The following is a 23,435-nucleotide window of genomic DNA, read 5'->3' as shown; positions in this document are numbered from 1 at the left end:
CTCCATTCCTTTCTAGTTGTGTAAACTTGGGCAAGCCATTTAATATCAGCTTCCCAAACTGTAAAATGAAGACAATGAGGCCAACTTCATAAGAGTGAAGTGAGGTCTACGTCAAATATTGTCTGGTTCCAATGCCTGGTAGAGTCACACAATACACAGTAGCTATTACTGTTTTTGTTATTATGGATTATTACTTTGGGTCTTTAACACTTAACTGTGAAAGCAATGTTCTACATTAAATCAGAATTATATGCAGGTCTACACATTAAACAGTGCAGGAAGCACCCATTAAGTATAACTTGCTATGTTTTTATTATGTAGAAATGGAGTCTTTCAGCCATGCAGTGAATATTTAGTGAATGAGAGCTTTACTTTAGTTTGGCCATGGAGATAAAGAGATAAAAGACTTATTTACTTCCATTATGGGACTCAGAGATTGCTGGCAGAGACCAATAAGTAAATAGACAATTACCATAATATGGTAACTGCTATGAAGTCTGGAGAAGCTGAGCACATCGTACAACCTCCAGAGGAGCACCATTTACCATCTATGGGTATGGTGTTTCCTTGAGTGTGCAGTCCTGTGGCCATTGCCAGGGCCAGACTTAGGGGGACAGATGTAGAGTCAGAGATGGCCTCCTAGTGGATGCAATGCTCAACTTGAGTCTTGAAGAATGAGGAGGCAGGGAAATGAAGACAGTGGAGAGGAATATGCCATCAATGGGGAAGCCAAATGTATAAATGCAACCTGGAAGAATGTGGTCTTGCATCTTCAGGGGACTTCATGGAGTTCAATGTAAGGGAAGGATGCTAGTTGGGGAGGCTTAAGCACTAAGACTAGTAAACCTACACAGAGCCTGCCATGCAATAATAAGCAGTTTGAACTTTATTCCAAAAGTGATGCAGAACCAGTGAAGGGTTTTAATAAAACAGAATTGATAAAACTGTGTGACAAAAAAAATCATATTTATTTAATTAGTAATTTGGTCTATTATATTTAAGAAGAGGGGATGGTTAAATCCACTTTCTTTTTTCTAATCGATTATCTATTATTTACTGGACAGTATGCTATAGTACTTAGTACTACTGATAGAAATATAATTAAATTTCCTCACTTTGGGGCAATTTAATTTAAAATTTAGTGTCATAGTAAATATAGCTATTCATCACTGTTGTCTTTAATTCTATTTTTTTGTTAAAGGATAAACAATTCTTGGAAATATCACATTAAAACAATAAAAGCTTGTTGTTTTAATGCCTAATCTTCAAAAGCAGATGATTATTAAATTAATATTATACATGGCAAAAAAAATCATTGAATTCATTGCAGGACTGATATCAAAGAGGTCCATCTACTTGAAAAGGTTAGAAGTCCTTTCCAGTGCAAAGGTCACTTCAACGACTTCTTTAATGAACAAGTGACAACCTCAGTAAAAACTGAAAAGGACAAGTCAGCAGATGTATCTGATTGTGTTCTTTGGACATTTAAAAATGCTTTTAACTACTGTGTCAGCTTCAAAAAACAGACGGCATTCTAGAGACACCCCTCTGGTGTCATTTCCCTTGGCTGTACCTAACAAGAGCAAATTTCTTTTCCTCCAAAGAAGGAAACTGGGAAGAAGATTCACTTCTTATTCATTAATAACTCAGTGCATTTATTTTCAGTACTGATAAGGTGCTAGGCTCCTTCTTGGGGGCTGCCAACACAAAGATGAGCACTTTAAAACCCAAATACTGTGTCAAGACTCAGTTCAAAGGTGGTTCTCCCATAAAGTTTTCCTTATTATCCGAACCAGAAATGATCTCCCAAGCTCTGAACACCTCAGCCTCTTATTCATTCGTTTCTCATACCTCTCAGCCCAGGCAAATACCAGAAAGTGAACTTGGAGGTGTGTACTTTGCTTTGCTACTTATTACCGTGTATTCTGGAAAAATGATTTTCCTTATTAAATCTCAGTTTTTCTCATCTGTAAAATGGGGTTATTCTTATGGGAAGGATAGATTTTTTAGTTGCCATTTTATAGATGTGGTATCTGATATTCAGAAAATTAGACAGCTTACCTAAAGCTACAAAATTAATAATTAAAACATTTCTAAAGCTCTAAGTCCTCTATATTCGTCAGTTTACCAAAATTACCTCCTATAACATTGCATCTATGAGAGTTGTAGAAGATTATATTTAAATACATACCTGCTTCATGAATCTCTTCCTTTCCAGTGTATGAGGAAAACACCTGTCTAGAGAACTTGTACTGTTGCTCTCGAAAATTGTTTTGTAAGTAGTCCATCAGCATGACATAACCAGATTGTTGCATTGTAAGAACTTCACAAAAAACAGCCAACTGAAAAAAAATCAAATAATTTAACATATCTGCTTCAAAGGCATTGGTAAATGCTTTAAAGTGGATATTTTATAGCAAAGTTAGAACATAATGTTTTTTAAATGGCTTTGAATTACTTGATTTGTTTGAATTTCTAAGATTACCTGGCTTTCAGAGATGCTAACTGTATCTTTAAAAACAATCCAGTCAACTGTGTCCGTGCAGGGAGGAGATGTCAATGAGCCATTGTAAATGTAATACTTGTCAGTTGAGTTTGGCAGAAGGTTCAACAGTATGAATGGATCTAAGGCAGCCTGCTTCCCTAAAAAGGAATAATATATATCTCAGTTGGAATCTCAACACTGGAACTTAGCTGTTCAAAATTTCTATGAAACAGAGACACATGCTTTGTTATGTATTTAATCAAAACTGAGCTTTTGAAACATTTTAGATGTATTTTTAAATGGTAATAAAGCTGGCATGCCCCAAATTGTATTACACATGTCACTATACAGTGTTAGATGACTTATCTTTACATCAGGATGGTGAACAGAATATTTTACATATAAAAATACTCAGAAATCATATGATCATCTCAATAGATATAGTTATATCATTTCATAAGACTCAATACCAGTTCATGGAAAATAAAAACAAAACCTTATTCTGGTGAAGATGATCATCAAAGCCTGTACTAGTCATCATATTTAAGAATGACTTATTGAAAGTGTTTCCCCTAGAGATCAAGAATGACACCAGTATTTCCTGCCATCACCACTTCTATTTAACATTGAATTGGAAGACTGAGCCAGTGCAATAAAGAAAAAAGAAAGGAAAATCTTAAGATTGTGTAGGAAAAAATAATACCATCACAATGTGCAAATAACATGATTGTGCATGTAAAACATTGAAAATTATTTACAGGCCGGGCGTGGTGGCTCACGCCTGTAAAAAGGCCAAGGTGGGTGGATCACGAAGTCAGGAGTTCAAGACCATCCTGGCTAACACGGTGAAACCCCATCTCTACTAAAAATACAAAAAATTAGCTGGGCGTGGTGGCACGTGCCTGTAGTTCCAGCTACTCAAGAGTCTGAGGCAGGAGAGTCGCTTGAACCTGGGAGGCGGAGGTTGCAGTGAGCCAAGATCGCGCCACTGCACTCCAGCCTGGGTGACAGAGCAAGACTCCATCTCAAAAAAAAAAAAAGAAAGAAAGAAAATCATCTACAGAGTATGAAAAATAATAAGTGAAATTAGCAAAGTCACTGCACGTAGACCAATATACAAAAATCAATTGTATTTCTGTGTACCAGCATCAAACAACAGAAAATAAAATTTAAAGCAATATGATTTAAAATAGCAAAACATTATCAAATACAAATAAATCTAACAAATAATGTGTAGAATATCTACACTGAAAATTACAAAACATTCTTGAGAGAATTAAATAAATATTAAAATGGCAGAAAGACTATGTTCATGGGTTGGAAGAGTCAGTATTGTGAAGGTGTTGATTTTCCCCAAATTGATTCATAGATTCAATGAAATCCTAATCAAAATCTCAGAAGGTTGTGTGTGTAATTGACATATTGATTCTAAAATTTCAATAAAAATCCAAAGAAAAGTTAAGACAATCTTGAAAAATAATAAAGCTGGAAAACTTTCACTACCAGATAGGAAGAGCTGTCATACTGTTATATATAGAGCTGCAGAAATTATGATAGTGAGGTATTTGTGCAAAGATCGATGAAGAGAACAATGGAAGAGAAAAATAAAGGAGAAAAATATGATCATTTGATCTATGATAGAAAAATTATTATGGAATGTGGAATGGATGGTCTTTTCAATAAACAGTGCTATATCAATTGAATATCCTCATGGAAAAAAGTGAATCTTGATTCCCTACTTCACATCATAAGCACAAATCAGTTCTAAACTGATTGCAGATTTAAATGAACATATTCATAATGCTTTTAAATGAAAACATTAAAAAATTATCATCATAACCTAATGGTAGGTTGAGGTTTCTGAAATGGCACACAAAAAATATTACTCATAAAAGGAAAAATGATAAAATTTAGTATATGACAATCAAGATCTATTCATCAATAGTCATTAAGAGAGTTAAAAGAAAAGTCAAAGAGTGGAAAAAATATTTTTGATACAATATACACATATGTGTTTGTGTGTGTACACACACACACACACCAATAAATATGGATTTATTCTTATATATAAACTTGTATATAGATTATAGAATTTCTATCCAAAAACTGGTAGAGTTTTCTTAGGTGGGCCATCTGGCCTTCAAACCCTGAAGCAATCCAAATATATCTGTCTCCTTGAATAGTCTCATTTGTATCTGTCCAATAGCACTTACCAATAGCAATACCTTGGTCATTTAGCTATTTGTGAACCAGCCCTCACTCATGTAGGCAGCAATCTACTTACCAGTGAGATCTGTGTCTAATTTGTTTTCCTATCTCCTGAACTACCCAGCCCAGTGCAAGTCCTCTGCCCTCTCTATGAGATTAAGGCCATTAAGAAATAGTCCCTGAAGCCAATCCGTGTAGTCTAAGTGAGGTGGCGGAGTGTAGAGCAGTGGTGTTAATCCTTATGTGAATAATCCAGGGAGTTTTAGAAAAATACCAATGCCTCAGGCCCCACTCTAGACCATTTGCATTAAGATCTCTAGTGGTCAGGCCTGGGCATCTAGATTTTTAAAAAGCATCCCCAGGTGATGCAAACATGCAGGGTAGTAGGCTAGTGTAGAAAATCCCAAGTAAAGTGAAGCCTTTTCAAGGTTTTAGTCTTCCTTTTCTTTCTTTTTTTCTTTTTTTTTTTTTTTTTTTTTTTTTGAGACGGAGTCTCGCTGCCACCCAGGCTGGAGTGCAGTGGCGCGATCTTGGCTCACTGCAGGCTCCGCCCCCCGGGGTTCACGCCATTCTCGTGCCTCAGCCTCCCGAGTAGCTGGGACTACAGGCGCCTGCCACCACGCCTGGCTAATTTTTTGTATTTTTAGTAGAGACGGGGTTTCACCGTGTTAGCCAGGATGGTCTCAATCTCCTGACCTCGTGATCCGCCCGCCTCAGCCTCCCAAAGTGCTGGGGTCACAGGCCTGAGCCACCGCGCCCGGCCTAGTCTTAACCACACTTTCCACATTAGAATACGAAATGACTAGACTATCTGATCTTAAAAGTCTATTCCAGCTCTAAACTCTATGAAGACTGAACATATTCAGAAAGCCTCAAGGAAAAATAAGTTATTTAAAAGTTAAATTAGTAAATGTTAACTTTTCTGTAACAGAAACTTCTGAAGGGAAAAGGAGTACTGTTACTAACTAAAGTTACAGACAACTGCTTCAGTCTGAATTAACAACTGAATCTTAGAAATAAAAACCTTTTCTTAACTGAATTGATAGTCACGTCAATATGGCCTACATGTAGTTTTAATCCATTAGAAAGTTCAAGTTTTCTTTGATTTAACGGATTCATTAGTAACTTCTAAAAGTATGTCCTCCTCTTCTCCAATGCCAAGATAACATGATCAGAATTCAGATTAGATTCAAGTTCTCAGGAACTAAGAAGAATATTTTTTTTAATCTGTGAATGTTTTTTAGATTTATGTTTTCAATACTAGAAAAGTGTTGTAGTTAAATTACCTCCTTAACTGACAAGTGGACTGTAATTGTTCCTTTTCCCACTGAAGACTAAATTTATCTTACAAATATTTCATGAAAAATGTGTGTGTTGAGAATACTAATTAGGTAAGGAGACAGAAATTGACTTGCTGCTAAGTTAGGTGGAAATGAATTGACCCCAGGAGAGCCAGGGGCCCGGAAGGGAAAGCAGAGGTGAGACCTGAGTAAGGAGAGTGAGATAGAGAATTTTCCTATTATTGGGAAAGAAATTAAAGGGGAAAAAATTTAAAAAGAAGCAAAAGAATCAGAAGAAGGGTTTTTTTTTCATTTTCCTCTCCCTATCCCCAATGTGGAATCCATTCTTCTGCCTCTGGACCTCAATAGCAGTCACCTGGTCTCTCTTACGGATGTGGTAACTAGATATCACAAGATTTTTAAATTACAGAAGTGCTTTTCAGTTACATTTTCTTCTAACAAAATTTCACTACAGTGTTTTCCTTTGTTTGTGTTTGTGGTTTTCATTTTGTTCTGTTGGCTTGAGAAAAAAACACCTGCTTCATCCAAGTAACCTCATTATTGTTAACACAAGAGAGAAGCACAGCAGAGCCAGTGCTGCTCTATTTGGGGTCAGTCATTCATTTATGCAATCATTATTTGCTTGAACATGTAATGATGATCAGCCAACCAACTAATCAGATCCTTCCATGAGAAGGCTAATGGTGGAAGAAAAAAGATGGGGAGGAACAAAGATGAAGAAACCACAATAGGGCCAAGCACTAGAGAAAGGCTGGTAACTACATAAAACCAGCTCCTATTACTTAGGACAATGATATTTAGCATGGGGTCACACCAATGCCTATGAGGACTTTTCAGTACAGAAATTTCTGGGCTGAAATTGTGATTAAGAAAGCACTATAAATCAGTCTGATGAGAATTCCCATCAGGTAATCACTGATGATGTTACCTGGGATGTGTCTCTTCCCTGCAACTCGAAAGATTGCAACTAACGTCTTTTGTGGGCTCTGCTTGGAAAATATTAATTCATTATCTCAGTATTGCTGCAACATCATGCTCTCTCTCTCTCCACTCCATGGATAGGATAATGCCTAACATAGAGTAGGTATGGTGGATGGGAGGGAAAGAAAGAAAGAGGGGTTGAGGGGAGGAATGAGAAATGGGCTTTGTCCTTTAGAGAGGAAACAGGAAATGAGCAACCAGCCCACAGCATAGTAAGATAGATCTTATAATCTGAATAATGGTTGAAAAGGTGTTTTTTTTTAATAACTTACGTTATATGGTGAATACAGAGCCAAATTTGGGGGTTTAGCTGTGGTTCCAGAATCACTGCCTAAAGACAAGTCCCACCTTTGATCCTCAAGGTTGCCAGCAGCAATGTCTGATTGCCAATATGGGGAAGCCTTCAGTTTATTGGGCAGTAGGGGATTTTCTAGAGTCAGAAATAGACTGGATTTAATTCAAGAACTCTCAAAATGGAAACGTTTGACTTTAGAAAGACTTAACTTATTTGGTTTGGGTAGTTGTCCTTGCTGAGTATATTGAAATACTAAGTATCCAGATGAATGAGTGGATAGGCATGAAGGATTTTGGTTTTTGGTAAATGAGGAAGTTGGTGCACAAATAGTGGTGATATGGTTTAGCTCTGTGTCCCTGTCCAAATCTCATCTTGAATTGTAATCCAAATTGTAATCCCCATGTGTCGAGGAGGGACCAAGTGGGAAGTGATTGGATCATGGGGGCAGTTTCCCCCATGCTGTTCTCATGATAGTGAGTGAGTTCTCACGAGATTTGATGGCTTTATAAGTGTTTCGCAGTTTCTCCTTTGCTCGCACTCTCATTCTCTCTCTCATGCTGCCATGTAATACATGCCTTGCTTACCCTTTGCTTTCCACCATGATTGTAAGATTCCTGAGGCCTCTCCACCCATGCAGAACTGTGAGTCAATTCAATCTCTTTCTTTTACACATCACTTACTCTCAGTGTGAAAATGGACTAATACAAGTGAGGTAGAGAGACAGAGAGAGGGGGTAAAGGACTAGAATCCGTCCTCAGCTAATCCAAGAACTGTTCTGCTTTCAAATTAAGAGCCAGAATATAGGCAGAATAATGCTGTTAGGGAATCCATATTCTCAGAAAGGGAGAGAATATGTAGTCACAGTGTATCTGACAAAGTATCTTCCTGAATGGCTTTCAGACAGTAGATATTAGAAAGGAAATTTTAAAGAACATGAGCAAGTTTATTCTCAAGCTCGTATGAGTGCCTTCCAAGGCACCCCCAAAAAGTAAAGTACCTGGGAAAGTAAAGAGGCCTTAAGAGAAAGTCTCAAAGGTCCCATAGTTGCACAAGTCAGGGTTAACAACCCAGTGTTAACATCTCTTTCATTGTCCCCACAGGCTGGTGCAAGGTCTGGAACATTCAGAATTCATATCTTATACTTTTTTTTAAGTATAGGAATTCAAACAAGTTGTTTTATTTCAGTCTGGATAGAATCTACTTTGTGACTCAAGTGGGGAAAATTAAATGTGACTTATCGCATTCAATGTAGAATTTTGCAATCTGGGTTGATGGAGGGAGGTAACAGCTTCATCTTGTGCTGTGTCTCTAAAAAAAAAAAATAAAAGCTACCCTGCAGGAGTTCACATATTCCTGACTTCTGAAAAGTTGGGTCAATTCAGATCCTCACATGTAATTGACAATGATTAATCAATCCTAGGCCAGGCTTCTGCTTTCAAGAAAAGGATCTACATGAGTTTTGTTTCTGATTTCAAATTTTGCAGCTTCCAGAGAGGAATAATCCTCATTTTATTGGTAACTCAGGGCAGCATTAAGATCCTGTGTGTGAGTGCTTAATAAAAATAAAATAGTAAAATTAACAGGCTTACACTCCTCTGCCCATGTTGTTAAAAGCATTTGTTGTGACAAATTACGAGATCCATGAGATAGCAGGCAGAACAATGTCAAAGCATATTGCATCTTCTTCTATGTAAGTGTTGACCTTCTTCCAAAAATCTCATCTCCTCATGTTGATAAAGCAAAGGATTTATCAAGGAAACCACCAGGGAATAAATTTTAACTTGAGTAGCAATTCCTTTTCTACTTTAAAATATGATATTTATAAAATTAGCTGGTTTCAGATTAGGAATTAGTCTTTAACGGATGTATAATGCAGAGACATAATAGATAAATAGGCTTTAATTGCATGATATGATTAGATTATTTTCAAGAATTTTAAAAACTTCAATTTCCTACTTACATTAATGTTTCATGCTTTTGATGTAACAAAATTTTCTGATAAATTGTTATTTATTTGGTGAGAAATGTATAAATTATCAAGTGTGGAAAGTGAGAGATTGCTCCTCTTTAAAAATGTAGTACTTTCCACCTTTTGGAACAAGTGATTTTTGTCGTATTGTCAACATTCTTATCCATCCAAAGCAGAATCCTGAAGAAAGATATTTCCCCAAGTAGCTTACCAAAACGACTAACACTTTCGACTCCATCAATAATCGCTTTGAAATCCAAATTTTCTTCTGTCCCAACCTGTTAAAAAAGAATCACATTCTAAAAAAAAGAATAAAACATTTGGATAACTATTCAATAAAAATGTGAAGATTAATGAATTCCATTTTAAATATGTGCATTAAAAAATAGTAAGTTCCAAAACCACTTTTTTTTATAGCTAGGTGAACACAAATAAAGCAAACAAAAACCAGATAACTTACATATTTCACTGAGAAAAGTAAATTTTAAAATTTTATGATTCATAGTTACTGATAATAATACATAATTATTAATATGATGCTTTGTATGTACTATAAGCAAATCTGTGTACTTAATAGAACACTTTGCCCAGCTAGACAAGATTCACCCAATTAACAAACACAAGAGCCTCCTTTTAAAAATACCAGGCAAGGGTCATCTTTTTTTGAAAATGACCACCAGTTTTAATTTTACTTGTGAGTTCCTCTCTTTGTTAGAAACTATGTCTTGATATTTCACATCAATATTTAATGTGACTTAAAAAGGAATCACATTAGTGTAAAGTGTATATATATTACCTCAAACAAAATGGATAAAGCTCTTAACTTCCCTTTTCCTTTAACTGCTTCCTCAAAACTTGAAAATCGGTCCGCATCAAAGCAGTAGATTTGCATCTATAACAGTAACAATGATAGTTTTATGATACACAAAGACTTCATAAAAATCAGCAAAGAGACTTAATAAAACAAGCAATTCAGTAAGTTCTATTTGAAACACTCTATAAGTTGTGTAATTCTACATTCTAAGTATTTCCAAAATCTTTTATAAATTACATGTATACAACTACATTTGCTATCATTTACCATCCTTCAATAAGGAAGGGAATAGAAAGTTAGACATATCTAAAACCAAAATGACCATTTTGAGATTACCAGGGGACTGTGCCGTAAAATTTATTAGAACAATTACATGAAATAAATAATCATATATTACTTTAACTGCTTTATGGAATTATTTTAAATATAAGTTTCTGTCTTTCTCAAGAGTGCGTGCCTTTCTTGAGAGTCCAGAGTTACCATTCTTTGATATTACCATATTGTGGTCTATTAATATTGAAACTCTCAAGGACTCTCAGCTTCTACCTAAAAAATACCAAAAGAGTTTTAAGTTTCATATTTTGATTCTCCTCTCTAGCTGTGAGGCTATCCCTTGTTAATTTCTGCTTCAGTCCATATATGTATCTCTCTGTAACAGCCTCTATATAATTTGGTGCTTCTCCTGTCTGGGTTTGGAAATCAGGTGTCTCAGGCTAGATAGAAGTAGACTTAAGGTAAGAGTAGGAAGCCTCTGAGAGCGTAAAGCAGAGTTAGTGCTCTGATGGGAGAAATAGAGGGTGTGCAACAGAGGATAGCAGTGGCTCCTGCTTTGGGCGAGTCACCAAAACATTTTCAGAGACAGGATTTCTAAACTGACCCTTCAAGAATGAGCAGCTTTTAGCCAGGTGAAAGGCAGAAGAGAAGGGCATGTGTTCAAGTCAGAAGTACCACCTGGCAAAGGCCTATTAGGCAAGACAGTATGACAAGCATGGGAAATCGAAAGAAATATGATTTAAAACTTAATAATTATTAATTTAATAATCCAAGTAAGCAAACTTTTTTCTGACCTCCCATATGGTGTTTAGGAGAAAAACTGATAAGGCTTTTGTTTGTTTTGAGAGGGGGTCTCACTCTGTCACTCAGGCTGGAATGCAGTGGCATGATCATGGCTCATTGCAGCGTTGACCTCATGGGCTCAAGTGATCCTCCTACCTCAGCCTCTGGAGTAGTTGGGACAACAGGTGCATGCCACCGTCTTCAGCTATTTTCTCTTATTTTTTGTAGAAATGGGATCTCACTATGTTGCCCAGACTAGTCTCAAACTCCTGGGCTTAAGTGATCCTCCAGCCTCAGCCTCCTAAAGTGCTGGGATGACAGTTTGAGCCACCATGCCTGGTGAATTGAGAAGACTTGATTGTGAGATGTAGGAGATAAGAAATAAGGAGCAAGCCAGGGATGATCCTTGGGTTTCCTGTTTACACAATTACATAGAGAGTGTTTTAAAACAACAAACAAGACTGGGCGTGGTGGCTGATGCCTGCAATCCCAGCACTTTGGGAGACTGAGGTGGGTGGATCACGAGGTCAGGAGTTCAAGACCAGCCTGGCCAACATAGTGAAACTCCGTCTCTACTTAAAGATAGAAAAAATTAGCTGGGCATGGTGGCATGTGCCTGTAATCCCAGCTACTCGAGAGGCTGAGGCAGGAGAATTGCTTGAACACAGGAGGCGGAGGTTGCAGTGAGCCGAGATCACGCCATTGCACTCCAGCCTGGGCGACAGGGCGAGACTCTGTCTCAAAGTAACAACAACAACAACAACAACAACAACAAAACCCCAATACCACTGAGAGACAATTTGAGAGGCTTTTGCATTAAAATAATTGTATTAGGTTTAGTGCATGGATTCTGTACCATGTATTTTGATTGCTCAGGGCTCTTGTTGATAGAATTTTTCTTGAACTTCATCTTTGTTCTAAATAGGTAATATTGTGAGTAAGTTAAACTCTCAGAAGTGATATGTTGCTTAATGAATTGACTTTGATTACTTTGACAAATCAAATTTGATAAATGTGCTTTTCTTTAAAAATATTGAATAAAGAAAAAATCCATAGTATAAGCTGTAAATGTGATGTGGATATCCATCTTTTAAAAAAAGCTTTTTAGTCTTTTAAGAGGTAATTCACCCTATCTTATTTTTATTATTAATAACTTTTGAATTATAAAATGAATAGTTTCATTCTAGGTATTTTAGAAAACATGGGAACGTGAAAGGAGAAAATAAGAGGCACCTATAATGCCATCACCCAGAGAAAATCATTATTAGCATTTTCTTGAATTCCATCAATTGTTTTTTTTTTTTTTTTTGAGACAGCGTCTCACTCCATTACCCAGTCTGGAGTGCAGTGGTGTGATCTTGGCTCACTGTAACCTCCACCTCCTGAGTTCAAGTGATTCCCATGCCTCAGCCTCCTGAGTAGGTGAAATTTCAGGTGAGTGCTACCACGACCAGCTAATTTTTGTATTTTTAGTAGAGGTGGCATTTCACCATGTTGGCCAGGCTGGTCTGGAACTCCTGACCTCTAGTGATCTGCCCATCTCGGCCTCCCGAAGTGCTGGGATTAGAGGCGTGAGCCAACGCGCCTGGCCCCTCAATTACTTTTATGAGTAATAAGTCAATCCCTCATTTAATTTCCATAGCAATGTTATAAGGCAGGTGCAGCTACTATGTCAATTTCACAGAAGAAAAATGGAAGCATTGGTAAGTTAAATAATTTATATATTGTATGTCATGTAACCAATAACCAAATGGTGGAGCCAAGATTCAAACCTAGTCAATTTGATTCAGACTCCACTCTCAGTCAATATTTAATTAATTTTAATGTATTAAAAAATTGCAAAAATAATACTGGTTATACCATTTAACATGTTTCTTTTTAAAACCATTAATACCTTATCATGAACCTTTTATATGTACATATATCATTCAAAAACATGATTTTTGTGAAATCTATAATATCCATCATAATGTATTTAAATAATCATTGCCTTTTGGTTCAATATTATATTATAAATACATTTTTGCAATTTTTAAATTTTTAGACTAAATAGCCTTAAATTTAAATGTTGGGTATTGAGTGTAAATCATTTAAAATTCTTAATAAAAACAAGCAAACTGCTTCCCAGAAAGTCTACCAATTTAGACTTTCTCTAGACATGTAAGAAAACATTTCACTACACACTCATTTTTTATAATTATTTACTTTGCCAATTTTAAAGCTGAAAATTTTTCTCATTTTAATCAAAAGATTTAAATCAAAGGATTCTCCAGTATGTTAATGAAATTGTCCCCCTTTTCCTTCCTTCATTCATTAATTCATCAGCATTTATTGATTACCATTTTGTGGCACTTTGGGTTGCTACTTACCAGCAAGTGGCAAATCAAAGATAAGTCTTACATTAATTTAGCTTAGTCTAGTATATTAATCAAGTAATCAAAATATCACTTTATAAATTTTAATATTGGATTTTAAAATTAATCAAATTATATGCTAAATAAAAACATCAATTATTTAGAAAATAAAATAGTACACAGCAGATCTCCTGACTTACCTCAAGTGGAAATTTTTGTCCTTCTAAACTATGCTCTGATCCATCAGATGACATATTGCATTTTCCCCAATGAAAAGTTATCTTGCTTGCTTTAAACACCATTTCTGAAACTCCTCCGCTGACACGGTAGTCATTAGTGAGATTAATTTCCACTAAAAAAAGAAATACAATTGCACCTAAGCTTCTGAAAATCAAAATTTTAAATTTCAACTAAATTTCCATCTACTTAAGGTACATTAAGAAAAATCATTTATTTGATAAATTTACAAAATATGAAGTCGCCATTTTGGAAGCCAAACTTTGTAGGTCTGCACAATATACTTATATCTTATTGCCACAAATGCAAACTAAGCTGATGATATTGACTAGTGTATGACTTCAAGGGCAGAAGACAGCCAGTCCACCTGCTCTGTTTGTTTGGTGTCCTAAGATAGCTGTTACTTGAAAGCTCTGCTTCCCTAAGATGTCAGATGGTAATAAGAAGACAGAGCAAAGGGGGAAGGAACTGAAGGGTTAAAAGAAAAAAAAAAAGTCTTCTCCTCAGAGTGCTCTCACCTTCCTATTTTCAGCCCATTTCTACTCCTTATCAGGCTGCTGCTTATCCCTCCATGTATCACCCAGGCTTCATCAGCAAGGTCCAGAACCTGGGTCCCTGGCTGTGGCAGGAAAGGCAGGAAACTCATTCTTATGGAGGAGTTTTGGCCATCTCATGTTTGAACCCTGAGTGGCAGAAGCTTAAACTCCCCTGTATGAGTTCCACAGCAGATATTATCTGACTATATTTTAACAGTCTTCTGGAGAGTTCTCTTGAGAGCCCAGTGAAAGATTTGGATGTCTCTCAATAAAGTTTAAATAGTCTCTGTTCCATTAGGGAGAACTCACTTTGGCATCAGGGACTGAATACAACATATTGGCCAGCCAGCTAGGGATACAAACTCCAGCTAATAATAATAATAACAAGCACAATAACAATGACAGCCAACATTTACATATCACTTACGATGTACCATGAACTATACTAGTTACTTTACATGTATTATCCATTTGATCTTCGCACAACCTTGGGAAGTAGATACTATATAATCCTTATTTTACAGATGAGGAAATTGAGTCACAGAAAGGCTAAGTAGGTTGCTCAAAGGTTCCCCACGGTCATTTCAAGAGCCAGTGGTGAACCCAAGTAATGTAGCTCTATTAGCTCAATAATCTAATAACCACTCTCCCCTAAGAAAAATAAAACCCTCAACACTCCCCATAAAAATAGCCGCCTTCAGACCTACTGTCACCCTCTGTCATTGAATGATTTGGTTTAATTTCCATCTGTTTGGGATCTTATTTATAAAAACATAATCATCAGGCTATCCTTGAAATACCTCGTTCCCATTTTTCCCTGGTCATAAAGCCTAGCACATTTTATTGTTTAACAATAAGAAAAGGAAAACAGGGATTTCTATGAAGATTTTTGCTTACAATATATAATAAAGCAGAGGTTCCCAAAACAGTATGGTACTGGTACCAAAACAGAGGTAGAGACCAATGGAACAGAACAGAGCCCTCAGAAATAATACCACACATCTACAGCTATCTGATCTTTGACAAACCTGAAAAAAACAAGAAATGGGGAAATGATTCCCTATTTAAGAAATGGTGCTGGGAAAACTGGCTAGCCATATGTAGAAAGCTGAAACTGGATCCCTTCCTTACACGTTATACAAAAATCAATTCAAGATGGATTAAATATTTAAATGTTAGACCTAAAACCATAAAAACCCTAGAAGAAAACCTAGGCAATACCATTCAGGACATAGGCATGGGCAAGGACTTCATGTCTAAAACACTAAAAGCAATGTCAACAAAAGCCAAAATTGACAAATGGGATCTAATTAAACTAAAGAGCTTCTGCACAGCAAAAGAAACTACCATCAGAGTGAACAGGCAACCTACAGAATGGGAGAAAATTTTTGCAATCTACTCATCTGACAAAGGGCTAATATCCAGAATCTACAAAGAACTCACACAAATTTACAAGAAAAAAGCAAACAACCCCATCAAAAAGTGGGCAAAGGATATGAACAGACACTTCTCAAAAAAAGACATTTATGCAGCCAACAGACACATGAAAAAATGCTCATCATCACTGGCCATCAGAGAAATGCAAATCAAAACCACAATGAGATATCATCTCACACCAGTTAGAATGGCGATCACTAAAAAGTCAGGAAACAACAGGTGCTGGAGACGACGTGGAGAAATAGGAACACTTTTACACTGTTGGTGGGACTGTAAACTAGTTCAACCATTGTGGAAGACAGTGTGGCGATTCCTCAGAGATCTAGAACTGGAAATACCATTTGACCCAGCCATCCCATTACTGGGTATATACCCAAAGGAATATAAATCATGCTGCTATAAAGACACATGCACATGTATGTTTATTGCGGCACTACTCACAATAGCAAAGACTTGGAACCAATCCAAATGTCCAACAACGATAGACTGGATTAAGAAAATGTGGCACATATACACCATGGAATACTATGCAGCCATAAAAAATGATGAGTTCATGTCCTTTGTGGGGACATGGATGAAGCTGGAAACCATCATTCTCAGCAAACTATCGCAAGGACCAAAAAACCAAACACCACATGTTCTCACTCATAGGTGGGATTTGAACAATGAGAACACTTGGACACAGGAAGGGGAACATCACACACCTGGGCCTGTTGTGGGGTGGGGGGAGGGGGGAGGGATAGCATTAGGAGGTATGCCTAATGTAAATGACAAGTTAATGGGTGCAGCACACCAACATGGCACATGTATACATATGTAACAAACCTGCATGTTGTGCACATGTACCCTAGAACTTAAAGTATAATAAAAATATATATATATAAAATAAATAAATAAAAAGAATAAAAATAAAAAAAAAACAAAAGCAGAGGTTCCATGCCCTACTGCTTTGTAACACCCTTCAAAACTGAAAATAAAAATGTCAAGATTTGGGACAGTATACTTTTAGGTAATTATTACATGTAACATAATAATTTTAAAAATTATTCATTCAAGAAATACTTAGTGTTTATTACATATCAGGCACTGATGTAGAAAACTCTCTACTTTCATGAGTTTTTTTTTTTTTTTTTTTTTTTTGACAGAGTTTTGCTCTTGTTGCCCAGGCTGGAGTGCAATGGTGCAATCTCAGCTCACTCAACCTCCGACTCCTGGGTTCAATCAATTCTCCTGCCTCAGCCTCCCGAGTAGCTGGGATTACAGGCATGCACCACCATGCCTGGCTAATTTTTTTATTTTTAGTAGAGATGGGGTTTTGCCATGTTGACCAAGCTGGTCTTGAACTCCTGACCTCAGGTGATCCACCCACCTCGGCCTCCCAAAATGCTGGGATTACAGGCGTGAGCCACTGCGCCCAGCAGGAGTTGTTTTTTGTTTGTTTGTTTGTTTTGATTTGATTTTTTGGATAGGATCTCACTCTGTTGTTCAGGCTGGAGTGCAGTGGCATGATCTTGGCTCACTGCAGCCTCCAACTCTTGAGTTCAAGTGATTCTTGTGTCTCAGCCTCCTGAGTATCTGGAATTACAGGAGTGTGCCACCACACCCAGCTAATTTTTGTATTTTTAGTAGAGATGGGTTTTTGCCATATTGGCCAGGCTAGTCTGGTACTCTTGACCTCAAGTGATCCAGCCACTTCGGCCTCCCGAAGTGCTGGGATCACAGGCGTGAGCCACAGTGCCTGACTACTACTCTCTTGAGTTTTGAAATTAAATTATTAAATTCAAATTATTACATTACTTAAATATAGAAAATATAAAAAAAATTCACCAATGATAAAGCTTATCCCCATAGAGCTATTATTATAATTTTGAATATTTTTCTAATCTTTGTCTTACGTGTATATTTGCCTTTACATAATTTCCCAAAATACAATTTTTAAAAAAACTAGAATATCAAAAAAGAAAAGGTGTCACTTTTTGGAAATTATTTATCTATGTATAGCTTATTAGAATTTGTGTTTAAATTTTAATGTATTATATTTTGCTTTTTTTTTAAAAAAAAAGAAGATAGTCTCAATAAAAAGGCACTTAGAGAGGGTTTCCTAAGGATGGGATACAACTTTAAACCTTCTATACAGAAGAGCTAGGAATTTATTTTCTTAAATTTCAATTATAGCCAATTGCTTTTTTCATATCCAAATACTGACTATAACATGAGGCTAGGCAGAAAAGATCAAACTATAATGCTCAAGAAAAAGAAATCCTGATTGACTAAGTAATTGACTAAATTATATTAGCTGTAAATCACATTATCACATCTTCTAGAGGCAGCATCATTATTGTTACATTGTAGGAAAACATGACATGATGACATTGGTCATTTCATTTTTTTGTACAAATTGTCAAAATATTGTCTAAATTTCCCATTTTCTCTGCTCCATTTGGTTTCTTCTACATGTAACTTCTATCTAGTTCATAGTACACTATTCAAAGGAAAATGAAATGAAACTAGTGTAAACATACTCCAGGTCTGAAAAATATATTAAAGGCAAAGAGAATGCAAATATTTTACCTGTTTTCCCAGTGTTATGAATGAATGTGTTTTCCAGTGATGTTTTATCCCAACCCTGAAATTTAAGTTTCTTAAGATTCACATTTACTTGTGTAAGATCTTCATCAATATTGATAGGAGATTGTTTTGGGCTATTACATGTTGGATATTTCTTTCCCCAATTTTTTTGATTCAGTGCACCTAGGGAAAAGAAGGAGTAAGAAATTTAGTTTCTTAAATTACCATGCAAAAATTAAACTTTACATTATAGTTAATAACATTACATAAAAATAGATACAATAGTAGAAAAATGTTTGACATCTTTGAACTAATGCATGAAATAATTATGCCTATATTTAGATTCTGGATTTCAATACAAAACACTATAAAAGGTCTGTAGAACAACCATGCCACTATAAAAAAACAAGTCTATAGAACAACAACCAAGGTTTGGTACAACTTTAGTCTACAACATCTTCTTTTTGTGATAAGGGAGTCAATGAGAACTAACTTTTATGCAAGCTTGATCTAATGGCCACCTCTCATAATGTGACAAGTTCAGGGTTCATCAATGGCTTTGTCCAGTCATCACAATTCTTTCAAATCAACAAAAAGCCTAATTGTCCTGTAAGGTAGTTAGTCCTAGCCCAGGATTCCAGATTGAAAGGAATCCAGATATAGGAGTAAAGTTCTGACTTCCTCAACACTCTCCATAAAAGTAGCTGCCTTCAGACCTACTGTCACCCTCTGTCATTGAAAGATTTGGTTTAATTTCCATCTGTTTGGGATCTTATTTACAAAAACATAATCATCAGGCTGTCCTTAAAATATCTCCTTCCCATTTTTCTCTGGTCGTAAAGCCTAGCACATTTTATTGTTTAACAATAAGAAAAGCAAAACAGGGATTTATATAAAGATTTTTGCTTAAAATAAACTGAATTTTCACATGTTCCACAGTATGAAGCGTCCTCTAAACCCAAACTGCCCTTTGTTGCCTTTATTTCACCCCTACCTGAAACCATGAATCACCTCCCGTAATCTTATTTCACTGCATGTTAACTTAGCACCCAAGCAGTGCTAAGCACAGGTATATTCTACTTAAAGTTCTTTTAAAACATTTGAAATATTGAGAGTCCAAGTCTCTGGTTAAACGCTAGCATTTCCATGGCCATCACAAGGAAGAAAGGAGTGGCAGTGTAGTTTTCATTTTATATTCTTCTGAATGCTTTTCTTTCTGAAAATGAGAACGGGTAAGGCCAAGATTTTACATGATCGAGGTTTAGGGGATTATAAGTAAATTTATCTTTAATAAAATCCTAGTCTACACTGTCTTCTTTTGTGATAAGTGAGTCAGTGAGAACTAACTTTTATGCAAGCTGTATCTAATGGCCATCTCTCACAATGTGATAAAAATAACATTGTATAATTTTACCCTGAAAATAAATAATAATTAGTCACACCATGAAGCCATCTATACAGTCATGGAAAATCTGGTAATACATCTCATAGTGAGGCATCAACCAGAATCAATAGGTACTGAAAATCATCTTAAAGTCTAGGTCTATACCCAGAGAGTGTTTGAATACATTGTGTTTTAAATATGCACAGTGATGTGTATTTTGGATTCTAGGAACAGTTTTAATGATTTGAGTAATGATGTTTATTTCACTGTAAGGAACTCTGGCATAGGGACAAGAAAACACTGCTTATTTTACTAATGTCAATGCAAGAGAATGAAAGAGAATGTGCAGCACAAATCAATTAGGTCCTCTTCATTGCTCACATTTTTAATACAATATAATAAATTCTAAGCACACTTAGAAACAGTTACATAGTTGTGGTGCACAGAAACATAAAATTTTAAATCTTCAATAACACTGAATATAATGTATAAACCTGCTATTTTCCATCGCATTTTGTGATTCTCTCTACTGGGAACCTAAAAGGCATCTTATACTTAGCATATCACAAACTGAACTCTTTCTGCTTTGAAATAAGCTCCTTCCACACAGTCTTTGACATCCCCTGAAGTAAGAAGTTATCCTGATGCCTTTGTTTCTCCCTCAGCAAGCTCTTTAGGGTCTGCCTTCAAAATATTTCCCTAATCAGACCACTTCTTATCTCTACTATTACCACCCTAACCCAAGTCACTGTCATCGCTTGCCTGTACCTTGCTACTCTGCAAGCAATATCGCCATCACCTAGGAGATTGTTGGGAGATTCAGGCCACTATTATAGCCTTATGAAGTCTGAATCTACATTTTAACAAAATGCCTAGGATATTGATATAAACATTAAACTTGGGGAAACACTGGCTTAGGCTCCACTAGTGCCTTCTATCTGGTTTTCAGAATCTTCTCTTGCTCCTTTCACAATTCTGTAGTAGTACCACCTATGTAGTAAGTGGAATTATGACTTGGCTCCCAAAATTTCCACCCTATGGTATAATCATCCTGTACAATTCCCTCCAATTGGGCATGAGCAGGACTTATGAATATGAAGAGAGAGTCGCTTCCTTGATTAGGTTAAATTTGTTGGCAAAGAGGATGGTGGATTACTGCTGTGATTGATTACATTATGTTATAGAAAGCTCCATTTCAGCAAATTGGAGAAAGATTCAAAATGTAGGAGATTTCCTTGCTAGTTTTGGAGAAGTGACCTACCAGGTTTTGAGCTGGCATGTGGCTAAGAACTGAGACCTGCCTCTGGGAGCTGAGAGCATAACCAGGCTTATAATCACAAAAACAAAAAACAAAAAACACCCAACCAGTGAAACAAACAAACAAACAAACAACAACAACAAAAATCAGGGACTTTAGTCCTACAACCTCCAGGAAGTGAATTCTGCCAACAACCTAAGTGAACTTGGAAGAGGACCCCAGGCTTCAAATGAGACACCTTAATTTCAGATTTGTGAGACCCTAAGCAGAAAAGCCAGCTAAGCAGCCCTTCCTCCTCAGCTCCTGACCCACAGAAACTGTGTGATAATACATATGCAGTATTATAAGGTGGTAAATTTGTAGTAATTTGTTATGCAGCAAAAGAAAACCAATTCAACTCAGTAACTAAAGTATGCTTTAAAAATATATGCCAGATCACATTACTCCTTGGCTACAATGCTATTTCATCTCACTCAAAATAAAACATGAGCTCCTTGTTATGGCCAACAGATCCTATATGATGTCCCCACTCATGTCCTCTCTGCTCCGGTTCTCTACCATTCTGCTTTGATCACTCTGCTCCAGCCACACTGGCTTCCATTCTGTCCCTTGAGCATGCAAAAGCTTGACACTAGCTATCACCTATTCCCGCAATACTCTCCACAGATGTCTGTAAGGCTCAAATGACTTGCTTTCTAACTTCAATCAAATCTCTCCTCAAAAGCATCTACTGGAGAGATTTTCGCTGAACCACCCTGTTAAAGAGTATACTTCCTCCCTTGGTAACTCTCCTTGCCCTCTCCCTGCCCTCTTCCTGCTTCATTTTTCTTCTTTTAACATATTAATTATGCTTATTCATTGTTTCTACATCCCAGTACCTCAGAAAAAAAAAAAAAAAAGACTAGCACATAGTCGGTGTTTGATATGGTTTGGCTGTGTCCCCACCCAAATCTCATCTTGAATTGTAGTCCCCATAATCCCCACATGTCATGGGAGGGACCACGGGGAGATAATTGAATCATTGAGGCGGTTTCCCCCATCCTGTTCTCATGACAGTGAGTTAGTTCTCATGAGATCTTCTGGTTTTATAAGGGGCTTCCCCCTTCGCTTGACTCTGATTCTCTCTCTCCTGCTGTCTTGTGAAGAAAGACATGTTTGCTTCCCTTTATACCATGATTGTAAGTTTCCCGAGGCCTCCCCAGCCCTGCGGAATTGTGAGTCAATTAAACTTCTTTCCTTTATAAATTACCCAGTCTCAGGTATGTCCTTATAGCAGCATGAGAATGAACTTATACAGTGTTCAATAAACATTTGTTGAATAACTGAATCAAACCAACAAGAAGTGGTGGCCTTTTGTTTTATGAGTTTGAGCTCATAAGGATCAAATATAACATGGCATGAAAATGAAAAAATAACCAAAAAAATTTGATCAATAAGAGAAGCATTTCTTTACTCAGCTGTAGGTCTCATTTGATTGTTACATGATAATTTAGTTGAGTAGTCCCTACTAAACTTTTATGGCTAGGTATCAGAGATACCTGAAGTCTGAACTACACGAGGTTAGGACAACATATAGCACAATGACACCAGGTAACTAGATTATGTTTAAAGTGCATGGAATGATTACACTGAGTGTGGACCAAATTTAAATCACCTACTAGATCATAATGAGGCAGGATAGGCAGTCAAGGAAGTGACCATGTTCTTGGGATGGGGCAACCATGGTGATCATACAGTCAGCACAATAAACCTCAGTATTTCCATTGTAATTGAGCTCATTCAAGCAAAGCTATCTTCAGTAGGGCCTTTCCCTTCTAGAGAGCATGCATATTTTGATTTTACCTGTCCCCAAACTGACCCTATGCTCATTATAATAGTAAAAACCACACCCCGGGTGGAGTTTTAAGATGCTAATGAGACATGCAACACACGAACAAGCATGTACAGTTACTGCACATGTGCACCAGAAGACCACCCAGAACATGCTTACTAGTAACACCTCTTCCCACCTCCTTATGAATCATCTTTTAAAACTCCCAAAAAGGGAGTCTTATGCTTATTCATTATTTCAACATCCAAGCACTGAAGAAAAAACGAATGACACATAGTAGGTGTCTGATATGGTTTGGCTGTGTCCCCACCTAAAACTCCCTAAAAGGGTGTCTCCCTAGTGCCAGTTTTTGCTGTCTCACCCTTACAAGCAGCCTGTCCTGACTTCTTTCTCTCTCAGGGTATACTGTTTGTTCTGCACCTAACTTTCAAAATATCTTTATCCATTGTAATAAATTACTCTATGCTACACCTCCTTTGCTGTGTAGCTCTTGTTTAAACTATTTTAAACCAAGAAGAAAGAAGTGAGGTATCACTTCAGCTGTCAACAATAGTACTTAGTACCTTGTGGGCTCAACATGCTTTCTTAATTTTCATGATTAAAAAGCAAAATAAAAGAGGCCAAAATAAAACTTAAAAAATGATTTTTTTTTAGTGGAAAAACCAACAAACAGAAAAATAAACAGAAGTTGAAAAAATAAGAACTTGAGATTCTTCATGCA

General features: G+C 36.6%; 1 protein-coding gene across 4 annotated transcripts in view; it reads right to left on the bottom strand.

The window, feature by feature from the left end:
- The window catches only part of PTPRZ1 (protein tyrosine phosphatase receptor type Z1), a 189,751-nt gene that overhangs the window by 76,157 nt on the left and 90,159 nt on the right, over nucleotides 1-23,435 (bottom strand). For all 4 annotated transcript variants that reach the window (XM_019031497.3, XM_055392192.1, XM_019031498.3 and 1 more), the window contains exons 3-8: nucleotides 18,245-18,424; nucleotides 13,664-13,815; nucleotides 10,036-10,131; nucleotides 9,451-9,517; nucleotides 2,486-2,643; nucleotides 2,192-2,342 (exon numbers count right to left, since the gene is read on the bottom strand). In XM_019031497.3, the coding sequence (XP_018887042.3) occupies nucleotides 2,192-2,342; nucleotides 2,486-2,643; nucleotides 9,451-9,517; nucleotides 10,036-10,131; nucleotides 13,664-13,815; nucleotides 18,245-18,424 (804 nt within the window). The remainder of the gene's footprint in view (nucleotides 1-2,191; nucleotides 2,343-2,485; nucleotides 2,644-9,450; nucleotides 9,518-10,035; nucleotides 10,132-13,663; nucleotides 13,816-18,244; nucleotides 18,425-23,435) is intronic.

This window comes from Gorilla gorilla, chromosome 6, assembly GCF_029281585.2.
Source record: "Gorilla gorilla gorilla isolate KB3781 chromosome 6, NHGRI_mGorGor1-v2.1_pri, whole genome shotgun sequence".
Lineage (NCBI taxonomy): Eukaryota > Metazoa > Chordata > Mammalia > Primates > Hominidae > Gorilla > Gorilla gorilla.
Note: the sequence above shows the minus strand (reverse complement) of the source record. Positions and strands in the feature narration are given on the sequence as shown.